The sequence below is a fragment of the Mizuhopecten yessoensis genome, unplaced genomic scaffold (assembly GCF_002113885.1).
Source record: "Mizuhopecten yessoensis strain PY_sf001 unplaced genomic scaffold, ASM211388v2 scaffold11039, whole genome shotgun sequence".
NCBI lineage: Eukaryota > Metazoa > Mollusca > Bivalvia > Pectinida > Pectinidae > Mizuhopecten > Mizuhopecten yessoensis.
In genome coordinates, this window is record NW_018408848.1 from 962,298 (window position 1) to 976,006 (window position 13,709).

Genomic DNA, 13,709 nt, shown 5'->3' on the forward strand with positions numbered 1-13,709 from the left:
AAAGAGATGAATGCACATATGCTTCCAGGATGGCCTTGGGGACTGCCCCACCCTTGGAGACTTAACCCCTGGGTCATAACTTCGAAATGGTTAAGATCCCCACCCCAAAACTATATATACAATTGTTGGGCATAAAGAGACAAATGCAGTCATGATATTAGAATTGACCCCAGGGTTTGCCCCACCCTTGCAGACTTAACCCCTGGGTCATAACTTTGAAACGGTTGAGATCCCCACCCCAAAACTATATATACAAATGCTGGGCAAAAAGAGACAAATGCAGTCATGATATTAGAATTGATCCTGGGGTCTGGCCACAACCATAGGGACCTAGTTTCTGAGTCACAGATTGGAAACAGTTGAGATCCCCACCCCATAACCATACATAAAATTGCTGGGCGTGAAAAATCGAATACAGATATATATGCTACAAGGATTGGCCTTGGGGTCTGGCATATTCCCATGGATCTCATTTGGAGAATATTCTGCCATGATTGCTTAGATATCCAGGTGAGCGATACAGGTCCTATGGGCCTCTTGTTCTTTGATTCATAAACCTGTCCTAAATCGTATACGTATGTCGGATGTTCAGCGGCCTTTGCACACTCTTAAAGACCGTATCGACAAAACATTAAAACATGTGAAAGGATGCTCTGAATAAGAAATTATGTCATGACTAAACCCAGCTAGTGTAAAGATATAGACATCATAACATTTTCAGAATATCAAGTCCTATTTACGATACATGTCGAAAGGTAGCAAATATATTTTTCTAAATGAACGCTAGATGAAACGATTTAACGAAGGTTGATATATCATCTTGCAATTGGTAGCAGCATTTTTGAAAGCCCCCAACCCCCTACCCCTCCAACCACATCACTGTCTGTATTTTGTTTTCAACCAATTTTATTGAGATAACAAAAGGATTAGACAACAGGCAATGCCTATATAAGTCTTTTCCTGAAACGGTACAACATATATATACTTACAAAATTAACGATAATAAATATAAAAATGTCAGTGGCATAGATGTCTAGGTCACTTTCCAGGTTATGCACAATTATTGCGCCACTGGCAACATACATACTTTTAACCCCCTTAGCCCTAGTATTTCTTAATCCATATGGATTATTTATAGCATTATTAATAAAAGGTACAATAATATTATAAAAATAGTCAGGTGTGAAGCGGTTTATTATTTTATTTTATTGATTTATGTTTATGACGTCTTAAGTTTAAAGTTTCCATATTTACCTCAAGATATAGTTTTCGATGAGATGTCCCACTTCTTTACCCAGTTATAATTTTCATAGCTTCAATTTGAACAGATTTAAGCATATAAGATTCCCCAATGGTACAGTTATTCCAAATAGTATCACCATACTCAAGTACAGGTCTTGTATAAGAATAAAACCAATGTTTCCAATGATTTTCTATCAACTTAATACATGCTTTGTTAAAAATATCATGAATATGCTCTCCCCATGTTCCTTAAGAATTAAAAAATAACCCTAAATGTTTATGACTTATTTCATCAGGTAATAATTTATTATTAAAGAAAAGAGGGGCGGGGGATGCTTTCTATTCCTTCTTGACACTGTTAGTCCTATGGTTCTGTTGGGATTGAATTTAATTTTCCACTTGTTTGCCCATTCGTTAACAGAATCTAGATCTTCATTCAGTGCAATACAAGGAGCGACCATGTCGTCTTCAACAATTACAAAAAGTGAAGTATCATCAGCAACCAGCTTAATATTTGTACTTATCTCATGGGTTATGTCATTTATAAAAAGAAGAAAAAGAAAAGGACCAAGAACTGAACCTTGTGGAACACCTGCAAAGATGGACTGAAAGTTAGAAGTGTACTTTTCAAATAATACCAGTTTTCTTTCTGATAAATAATTTTTGAATCATTTATAAAGATTTCTACAGATTCGACATTTCAAACTCTATCAAATGCTTGGCTAACATCACAGAAAACTAATCTAATATCTTTACTTTGATCTAAGTTTTTAATTATGGTATCATATATATAGATAATAGTTGATTGACTTTTGAGTCCTTAGGTTGGAAGCCAGATTGATGATTACTAATTATGTGATGTTTAGTTACATGGTTAAATACATATTTGAATACAATTTTTTCTAAGATCTTGCTAAAACATTAAGTAACAGCTATTGGTCTATAATAATTAAGGTCTTCCATGGAGCCTTTACCTTTATACAGTGCATTAACATTCTACCTTGTGAAATGTTTTTTTGGAAAAGAATTTTTAGAGGTAATATTAGCGAGGGTAAGAGATTTTTTTTATTAATTTAGGTGCAATATTATCAGGTCCTGGGGGTTTATTAACATTAATTAATTCTATCTGTCCTGAACATCCTGATCAGTTATTATGATATTATCAAATTCAAGGTGACTAAGGGGAGGTAAGTCTAACTCATGGTTTGAAGTATTGTTATCATGAAAAGAAATTATTTAAGCTTCGGCTTTATCAAGTGGATAAATTAAAATTGTATTACCTACCTTTAGAGGAGGCGAGGATTTACTTTTATTGGAAAGGTTACTTATAGATTTAGCTATACGCCACTATTTACCAGGGGGAATTGATTTATCAGATAAGGAATTTCAATGGTGTTTTGATGAGATCTATACATCGTACATGCTAATTATCTAAACTTATACCAATCGTTCTCTTTGTTACTTTTAACTGCAATTTTATGAAGACGATTTCTTTCTAAGATTGTCAGAAACACGTGCCATCCACAGTTTATCATTAGGTCTTATTATTATAATTTTCTAAGGAATATGAATTTCAACTAGGGTTGAAATTTTATCATCTATACTGTTAAAATCATCGACATTATCATTGTTAGTAATTACTGTTTCCCAATCAACAGATAGTTGATTTGAATTAATTTCATCCCAGTTAGCTTCATCAAATGTGTATAATGTACGTTTAAATGACTTTTCTTTTAATACTTTAAAAGACAAGTTTAAAATTATTGGACAGTGATCACTACAGAGTGGAGAGAGAACGTCAGTATTTTGTACTATACCTATGTTATTTATATAAATCACATCAATTGGTATAGAGGAAGTATTAGTTATCCAATTAGGAGATTGGATTAGATTAACTAATTGATTTTTTTTAAGGTTTTGGCATGATGTGAATTATTAGATAAAAGTAGCATATCCTGATTTATGTCACCCGTAATGATAATGCTGATAGAGTTAGCATCCACACGTTTTCTGTCTATATAAACAGCAAAGTATTTTTTTATTAGATGTGGTAATTTCCAGCACAATATTTCCCATATTAATTGGTTCTAAATCAGATCTTCTAACAGCATGGATATTATTTTTAGTATAAATAATAATTCCTCCTCCAGGTTTAACTCTACGATCTTCTCTCAATAATTGTGAGTGAGATTTAAGTAGTATAACATCATCATCTATAGCATTGTTCAAGTGAGTTTCAGTGATGCAAAGGATATCAATATCAGCGAATTCAGAATCGAGTAAATCTAATTTATTAGGAATAAATCTGACATTTAAATGTAGTATTGAAATATTATTAGTTGTAAATTCATTTGTGATATCACTGTCTGTAGTCATATACTGCAAAATAAGTAGAGAAATCTTGAATTAAATAATAATAACTTTATTTTAGAATTGTCGCTTGTGATGGATTGCCGCTAACTATGTACCCTATGTCGTAATTGCACTTGATAAACAGTATTTACTAACGAGTGAAGTTTGAACAATACATGTATACTATTTCATACAAACAGCTGGAACGGGTTAATATCTTGGGCTTGTACATGCATCATACATGTCTGTCAAAAAGTATATATCAGAAAAACTGCAAGAAAAAACATCGATATTAACATGTAATAGTGTTCTAACGGCTCGCTTAAAAATATAATCTTTGATTCGTTGAAAAAGCTGGTACCAATTAGGCACTCAAGTAAGATAATAGTCAACAAAATCTTAATATTGTTGCCAATTTGAGACGCTTCATAAACAGTTTTATCAGTATAGGGCATAAGGATAAGCCTACATTACAAAGTTATAATTAATTTTTAGATGAAAATAGAAAAACACACGTAAGCAAAGTACCATCCTCGATATCAAGGGATTGGATGACAAAGTACGAAATGTTGAATGTACTGGAAAACCCCGAATTTATATGTCGGCGTGACTTGTGCCTCTTTACCTGTTGAATACTGTGATATATTATCATGGCAAATTATCGATAAGTATAAGACGCAGTCTTCAATACATCAACTCAGGAGTTCTATACAAGTAATGCTTTCCATATCTTCAGAGAGGAGTTATAACAAAGTTATAATATCTGTTTACTTTCATGTGTTTCATTAATATTGCCCAGATTGTAAAACGTTTGTGTAAGTCGTTGAACCACATCACAAAACAGTAAAATACAGATGGAGCACGAGACTTTTCTGAACTTTTAAAAGATTATCGGAATAAAGAATTTTGTCAATTGGACACCTATACAGAAATAATTTTTCCATTTTATCTAACATTAGTTCAAAATTGTGATTCGTTATACGCCTAACGTTTAACTATAAAATACTATTATATCAATCTATGGTCTCGTTGAAATAGCGAATGTTCTATTTTTGCCAGATTTCAACACAGGTGTTTTTTTTAGATAATTCCTACTTTATAGTATTTCACTAATTTCGAGACTGTGTCAATGGGTTTGCAATAACCGCTGTGAACGTATCGACTATTTGTAGGTCGCGTACTCAGCGTTACAAATATTCATATAAAGACCAAATATAACACCATTTAAAATAAAATAAATAAAATTTAAATAAAAACTTGAATCTTTTCCCTCTGCCGTAGAGAGTCGATTAAACTGCCGTACATAGTTGGTTCCCCCCAGCGCTAAACCCTTTCCCCCTCTATCTTTGTTGGACAACTTAAGGTAGAAGCTGTCTTGTTTGCGAGCTGTTACTATATTTATGCGGACTGTCAGTGACCCACATATTTTCTTTACCATGTATATACTGTGATAATGCCTTTTGTACTGACAGGTTTACAGATTTACGGTGCAGGTTACTACCTGACCCTGGTGTGGTGCTTCATGACATGGAAATGGGGATTCATCCTGCTGTTATCTGCAAGGCGATATCGAAACATGCTTTACGAAGTTTATACCATTTTACCTAAATCTGAGAAAAGTTAGCACATATTCGGTATTTTTGAATAAATTTGGTATATTTTCATATTTGTTTCGAAGCATTACAACATTTTACTGATGTGAGAAAACAGGTGTTATTTTCCCCTTGTTATTGTAAAGTAGCATTGTACTATTAATAGGTATTAAAATCAGTGTTTAAGGTGATACACTCAAACGTATTAATGTAATTGCCATATTCTGTCACGTTACAAAATGAGGTATGCATTTATTTTACAGTGCTTAAGGAAGATATTTCAAACAATAGTGGCCCTATAGTGACATCATTCTATTATGTACTAGCTCTTTCATTAATTTCCATTCAGGGCTTATATTCTGATATTTCCTCTCACTCTTTTGATATTGATATGTTGTTACATTATATAGTTCATTACTAAATCTCGTATAACAATAGCATCTTATCTGTAAACCAATCAAAATGTTTAATAGTGTTTAGAGTAACATTTTATTGCTGCTTTTCTATCGCCAATTCATGACCATTTATTTGCGAATATCTGACATACATATTTTTCTGCCAAAACATTTCTTGGTAATCGAACGAAATAGTATAATGGCGTTGTTGAACAAATACGTGTATTTGAGATTTAAGTCTGAGTCATGTCGAAGAAATTGTCATGAATTAATTATAAGTTTTAAGTGTTGAAGTTTTGTATGAAACGCAGACCCTTTAACAGATCTATTGTGTGTACCATTTTACATATAGAGGTTGTGTGATTAAGTTAACTTCCATATTGGTGTGTTGTGAGAATTGGGATTTTAAATGCAGGGATTTTTCATTGAACATAGATGTTATTTACAGCTGTAAATACTTGTAAATAAATGTAAATCATTCCTATATCTGTTTTCCTACACTGTGCTTGAGAGTTATTCCCCTTTCTATAATAATACCAATACGATGATTTAATTACACGTTAAAGCTGTTTTGGTAAGATAGAATTGTCTTGAAGAGGTAAACTGTATACCATTATTATCTGTTTCCCTTGTCCCTTTGGGGTTTTGTTATCAGTAGTAATGTTGGCTCCGAAACGAACATTTATGATATAAGGATTATAATTAATCCATTCTAATTGGACTCTTTTTAATTCGTGCTTGTATTTACAATAAAAGCCAGCATCAGATTTCATTTTCTCAAGCATGGTATGCATTTTATACATGAATATTCACGTTGCAATTTTCGTTCAAATATTATTTGGATGGTGTTATGTTTTGATCTTGCATTTTTTGTGTGTGACATGGATGACAGGCAAAATATGATGACCGATTAATATAAGTATAATGATAGTATGCTCTTATTCAATTTTTTCAACACAATATGACTATTTCGCGGACGTTCAATTTTTTATTTTTTGATATTCCAAACTTTGAGAATATTCAAAATATAAACCCCATGAATTCATTGCAATTTGATGAAATGCCAAAGAATTCAATGTATTTCCGCTAAATTTTAATCCAGCAAGTTTGTTTCTGGCACAAAACCTAGATAGTTTTAACCAGCGGAATAAAAGCGTTATAAATTGATAGTCATGCACATGTCTGCTATACAAATCTTTATATTATTATAGTTATTTTGCCAAGGTTTTTATGCATTGATCATGATAAATAAACTACTTTCTTTTGTAAGAACAAAAACAAAAAAACGGGCTTCCGATTTTAAAACATTTGTTATAAGGAAGCACGTATCGAAACTTTGACTTATTCAACGGGTTTAGACACCAACTTTTAATCCTATTCCGTGCTTATACAAATACATGTTGTAATATGATGAAAGATGTGTATGATGATGAATTGCTAGTTATCATTTAGCTTAATTTGTATATCTAATCTTGAATTATTTCATCGAAGTGTTCACGACGACTTATGTTTTTATTGTGGGCTGTTTCTGACTGTAATCCAGCTAATTCCAACATGTTCGTTGTTTTGTTCATGTTAAAACAATATCACCATTGCAGACCTTGTTATTGCAATTATAAATGGTGCTTGTTCAGCAGCTAGATCTAGTCAGATTCTTCAGTCGTGCATTTATGAAACTTGTAAAAGGTATGAACAAACAACCTGTTATACCACATTAAATGGACATTTTATAAGAAAACGATGTTTTTTTATATAAGCCTAATCTAAGGAACCTATATATTCTGTGATACTGTTCATTAGCGTTTATTTAATATGGTGATTTAAACATATATTTCTTACATGATAACTTAACGTAAATATTTTAGGGAAAATGTAACGCAAACGCACTGGAAAATGTTCTTTTACGAGATACAATGTATACGCCACGTGTATGCTGTCTAAATTAGATATGGAAGCGTTTGTTAAGATACGTGTTACTGTACGTACATGATTTATGTTTGTCTTGTATAAATCTGTAAATGTGCATTACCTTTCTCACAAGAACTAATTATAATAGGGTTCATGCAAACTTAAGCTTCATAATGTGTATTTCCATGTTCTGTGAAATAAGATTTTTTCGTGGCGCCCGAATTTCGTGGTTTCACGACAAAGCACCAATTTCGTGGGTACATGATAGAAAGCTTGTAATTATTTCGTGGACCTATGAATTCGTGGAGGAAGATAACCCAACTTTTTATATTTTGTCACGAATTTTGTCATACACATTCCAATTTTTCTATAACGATGTTAAGTATATGACCAGTGCCTGATATAGTCGAAGTAAACTCTCTTATTTCCGTAATATAGTTGTTATTATTGGTTTTACCAATGTTCTTGTTAGAACCATGTTGTTACATTTATAACATATAAATCATATTTATTGTTCTGCGCAAACACATTATTGAGTTGTTGTGACTTTTCTTCTTTAGCGTGATTATCAAATAAAAAAGCAGCAACTAAAATCAACTGTGTCTGAGCTGTGTTTGTAGTTGTACATTATACTTCTATATGGAATACATCTAACCAGGGTGGTTTGTATATCACACTGGGAAATATATTCTGAAAAGAGAGAATGAAGTAAACTAGAGATTGATAAATGTATACAAAAAAAACCCCGAAAATTCTCCTAGTAAATTCTAATTCTTCCACGTTTGCGATGTAACGACAATTTTCATTGGTTCGTAACCATGGGAGATTGGATACTAGATCATGCGCATGCGTATATAATTTCCCAACACACAAACGCTCTTCCAAAAACCCTTGCAATTGTACCGGTAAACAAGCGAGTCGTGGGACTGGTTTCATTTCTCGAATAAGGGTACCCGCATTAAATAGTGTATGTATTTGAAAATTTGATAAATAAAACCAAATCTATCTAACCTCCTGATCTACTTAAAACCTGCCAAGCTCTAGATCAGAATGTTCCGCTGAACTTAGCGCGAAGGTACCTTGAAAAAGTGTTTGTAAATCTGTCAAATGCTGGTTGTATGTGTTGACGAGCGATGTTGTGGATTGGTATGTTTGGTTGATTGAAATAAATACCTAGCGTAAAGCACGACGTCAGTGTTCATTTGACGGAATGGCGGACGAAGGGGTGATTGGAGTAATCCACCATTTGATGCCAGTGGGCGAATAAAAGTGAATTAGAAACCTGACCTTGCCAACACTTGACATGAATGACACAGTTACAATATCTGAAATGATTGTCTGGCCCTAATGACTGGTTTATCTGTTTGTAACCCTAAATGTATTGACCAAATGATTCAGTTGTTCTTGATGTTGGCAGCAGGTTTCACTCTAATATATATAACTGTTATTTATGTTATCAAAAGAGTAACTATATATGTATGTACTGACTGGATATGTCAATAACTGTGTTTGTCAGAGTTTTATCAAGCCAGCTAAATACCATAAACCGAGCTCAGATAAACAAGCATTATAATATTATTAATGTTCTATCCACTTTTGTCATTATATCCATATTCTCATGACCGACTTGCTTCATGTAGTGCCTACTTTCAAAATTTCAAACACAAAGCTTCAGATATCTATGATATATGATGTACCTAGAATGTAGCAAGTGAACCCTTATCGAAATTCAGTAAGGTTCTATGCCAAACCTTTTCATCCTTTTTGTTAATTATACAGTGTTCTTTAAACAATCTAGAATATGATCACCGGATAGTTTGGAGCGCGCTTAATAAGGATTAAGATAGACTGATCATCAGATTAAGTGAGCTGTGAACTTCCTATCCTCCACCTGAAGTAAAATAGTGTATAATACCTACGCACATTGAGCGCTATGCTATATGTAGTTTACTTACACTTCCTGTGCCATAGATCATCATACACTAGGACCAAGGTCTTATCTACTGTTTACATAATCATACAGAGTAACTTAACGAATATTTACTTTACCTACATGTTTACATGAACATACCAATATATATGTATTATTATAAACTGATGAAAAGGGTTTGTAGCCGAACTCACTTGACATTTTATCAGCAAAACTGTCTGAAGATCTCCTAAGGTTTATTTAAGGTCTCCATCTTATGATCAGGAGTATTATAGAGTTTTTTTTATACGGCTCATCAGTTATTCTTAGCTTACATTTAGTGTCAGCTAGTGTAGGCCTAATTAAAACAAACCTCTTTGCCTTCGATTTTCGTCAGTGACAGGGACACATAATGGACCAATCTTTAGGCCAATACCAGTATACACATGTCCTTGTGCAATAATAATTAATGCCGGTAAGGATTTAGTGGTAATTACTGTCTGGTTTATCAGCTATATTGTCGACAAACGGGGAAGAAGAAGTCAATTTTTAGAACTTTTTGTGAAAATATCGTTCTCCCATTTAATTACTTTTAAGCAGTTCTATTTCGTATAAAGAAATAGGGTTCATGTTACATCGCAAAATAAAAAACAAATCGAAAAGTTCAAGTGAACATTGCTTTAGTATGAACATATACTATAATCTCTACATTGAAAAGTAAACATCACCGATTGAACATGTTTTAGAATAAGAATACTCTATAGTTAAACAAATCCGAATGAATTATAATAAGAGTAAGTGAAGGTTTTTCCATGGATGTTCCGAGTTCTATTCACAAGCGAAATCGTTGGTGTTTCATATTTGCCAGACTAATATGATGACGTTTTAGTATCATTATTGCATGGTAATTCAGTCGTCATAATAATGTTCTTATAGCAATTCGGCCGCCTATAAAGCTTGTAAAGTGGGACCCATGTGCTTAACAGTCCTCAGGAATAGTAAGGTTGGAAGTATTCTGTATTGGTTGTTACAATGTATTTGCACATAAAGTGCATGTTTTGTATTTTGTTGTTTACTTATGAAATTAACGATGGGCTGTGAAACAATGCAAAAACCAAAGCAAAACAATGATATGCATGATAGAAACGCTGTTTTAGCTAAAACAATATACACAAGAAAACAAATTTATCTGCCAAAAACATTTCTTGATATATCTCGAACGAAATAGTATACTGGTGTAGGTGAACAAATACGTGTATTTGAAATTTCAAGTCTGAGTCATGTCGAAGAAAGTGTCTTGAATTAAGATACTAAATAAACTTCTTGTGTGATTTTAAATTCAAGGATTCCTCATTGAACATTGATGTAATTTAAATATGGTGTGAAGCTCGGATCAATTAAAACATATATTTGTGTACCATTAACCTCAAACTGTATGTTATTCATGTGCCCGATTCTTCCTACACTACCATTATGTTATTATTGAAAGTTATTCCCCTTTCAACAATATGCTGCCATAGTGCCCAGCTCAAAATATTTAACTACATGTTAAAGCTAGCTTGGTAATGTCGAAACGTATACACCATTTTACTATTTTGAAGAATGTTAGCAGCGTTTTGAGTCGTTTTAAATACATTCGACATAATTACATCTTTTGTAATCGGATTCAAAGCATTATCACATTTTATTGATGTATTATCTCCCCCTTGATAATTGTAAAATAGCATTTTTCTGATAAAATATATTAAAAAACAGTATTAAAAGTTAAACACTCAAATATATTATTGCTATATTGTTGCCCTTAGGATTTCTCATAAATACAGAATACAGTTTTCACAAAATAAAATATTTTGACAGATGCCTGAAAAGTATATCGCTTATAGGTATTAATACATTTTTTTCTGACACATAGACACTGGAATACCAAAGAACATATACCATGTTTGTGTAACACGGATCTACTCACATTTAACGGATACACTTTGACGGACATTACTCTATTGACTTAGGGCTTATGTTCTGATATGTCCTTTTTATCTTTTGACATTGATATGGTGTTACATTATGGTGTACAGCACTAAGTTAAAATTGTCTCGTATAAAAACAGCATCCTATCTGTAAACAAACCTTTGTAAATGCATTTAGGGTTAAAATTTATTGTTGGCCATATCCTACCAACTCCTTTTATTGAATGAGATTACATTTTCCGTTAATCGCCATTTCACGACCATTTATCTGTCAACATCTGACATATATTTTTCTGTCGGGTACATCTCTTTGATATTTGAATGAAATAATATACTGGCGCAGGGGAGCATATATTTGAGTTATGTCGAAGAAAGTGTCTTGAGTTAAGATAAAATATCAAATTGAGATATCTGACTTTTATTTTTGTAGTGTATTTAGATAGGTTAAGAGGAATATTTCCTGAATAGCGTTTTTAGTGTTTAATTTTGTATGAAACTCAGACCCATTAAAACATGTGTTTTGAGGACCATTTTACATGTACAAGATGGTGTGTTAAAGTTAACTTTCAATTTGTTGTGGCTGTGAAAATTCTTAGGTTATTTAAATGCATGAATTCCTCATTGAACATTAATATAATTTACAGCTGTAAATAAGCTTTTGTTTTATGAAACCCGGATCAATTAAAACATATATTTTATATTGACATTAACAGTAACTGTATTCCATTTCTGTGCCTGATTATTCATACACTGCACCTAGTCCTTTAGAGCTATTCCCCTTTCTATAATGTGCTGCCATAGTGCCCAACTCAAAATTACCAATACGATGGTTAAGCTTGCTTTGTAATGAAATGAGGTCATGTAGATTAGTCACGGCATTAAATGCAGGTTGACGTGTCGAATTTCAAGGTCAATCAATAGATTTGTCAAGAAGAGGTAAACTGTATATAAATGTTTTCTGTATCTCTTATCCCTTTTGTGTTGTTTTTTTATCAGTAGAAATGTTGGTTCCGAAACGGATATTTATGATACAAAGATTATAAACAGGCTATTCTAATTCTAATCTTTTCAGGATATTTTGCTATCTTTGGCAATTTGTACTTCTATTTACAATTAAAGCCAGTATCAGGTTACATTTTCTCTAGCATAGTATGCGTTATATACATAAAATAACAAGTTGGAAGATTAACTTTCAGATGGTAATTATGTGAATAAATTAATATAAGTGTAATGATAGTATACTCGTTTTCATTTTACCTTTGACTGTAGATTTCGGACGTATCAGTTTTTCAATATTCCTAGCATTAAGAATACTCGAAATATACACCCAGCAAGGATATTGCCATTTTGATTGAGTGTTATTCAAGGAATTCAATGTTTTTCCGCAAAGGATAATTCAGCAAGTTTGTTCTTGGAACAAATTCTAGAAGTTTTACCCAGCGGAGATAAAGCGTTATCCATTGATGATCATGTACATGTGTATTCAATTCTTTGTATTATTACAGTTTTTCGACCAAGGTATGTATTGATCGTGATAAATAAACCATTTTCATATGAACAACAAAAAATAAAAATAATAGGTCTCCGATCTTTTAAAACATCTATTTTAAGGAAGTACAAATCAAAACTAATACAAGTGTATGTTGTAATGTGGTAAAAGAATTGTATGATGGTGAAACGCTCGCTATCAATTGCTTAATTGTTAAATCGTGAACTATTTCAAAAAAGATTTTTAAATAATTCACGTTTGTTTTATGATTTTTTTTCTGACGGTTATCAAGGTAATTCACAAATGTACTGTTTTGTTTTCGCTTAAGAAAAATGGCATTTTCAGAGTTTGTTATGGCGATGGTAAATGGTGCCTGTTCAGTAGCTAGAACAATCGTACATTCACGTAACTTGTAAAAGGTGTAATCAGGGAGCCTCTTACACTACAAAAATATTTTATAAGAATACGATTTTTTACATAAGCTTTTATACTGAAGATTCTTTTAAAACTGTGAAGCTGCTTATAAGCGTTATTTTATATGATGATATAAACAGTATTTAATTACATGATAACTTTTGGAACCTTTTTTGTACCTTTTTTGGAACCTTTTTTGTACGATATACAATGCATACGCTAAATGTATGCTATCTATATCAGATCTGGCAGTTTCATTTGGATACGAGTTACTGTATGTGGAATTATTTGTGTATGTCTTGTATAATTCTGTTAGTATTACTTTGCTCAAAATAACTTTTAATAAAAGTTTTCATGCAAACTTGTGTTATATAATGGGTCATTCCATGAAATCAGTGAAATCAGATATATTCGTGGGGCCCGAATTCTCGTGTTTTCCCA

General features: G+C 32.4%; 1 protein-coding gene across 1 annotated transcript in view; it reads left to right on the forward strand.

Moving 5' to 3' along the window:
- The window catches only part of LOC110464873 (heme transporter hrg1-A-like), a 10,932-nt gene extending 2,841 nt beyond the window's left edge, over positions 1-8,091 (forward strand). Inside the window, exon 3 of the mRNA XM_021520325.1 lies at positions 5,067-8,091. Within this exon, the coding sequence (XP_021376000.1) occupies positions 5,067-5,218 (152 nt within the window). The 3' untranslated portion in view covers positions 5,219-8,091. The remainder of the gene's footprint in view (positions 1-5,066) is intronic.
- Positions 8,092-13,709: the final 5,618 nt, after the last annotated feature.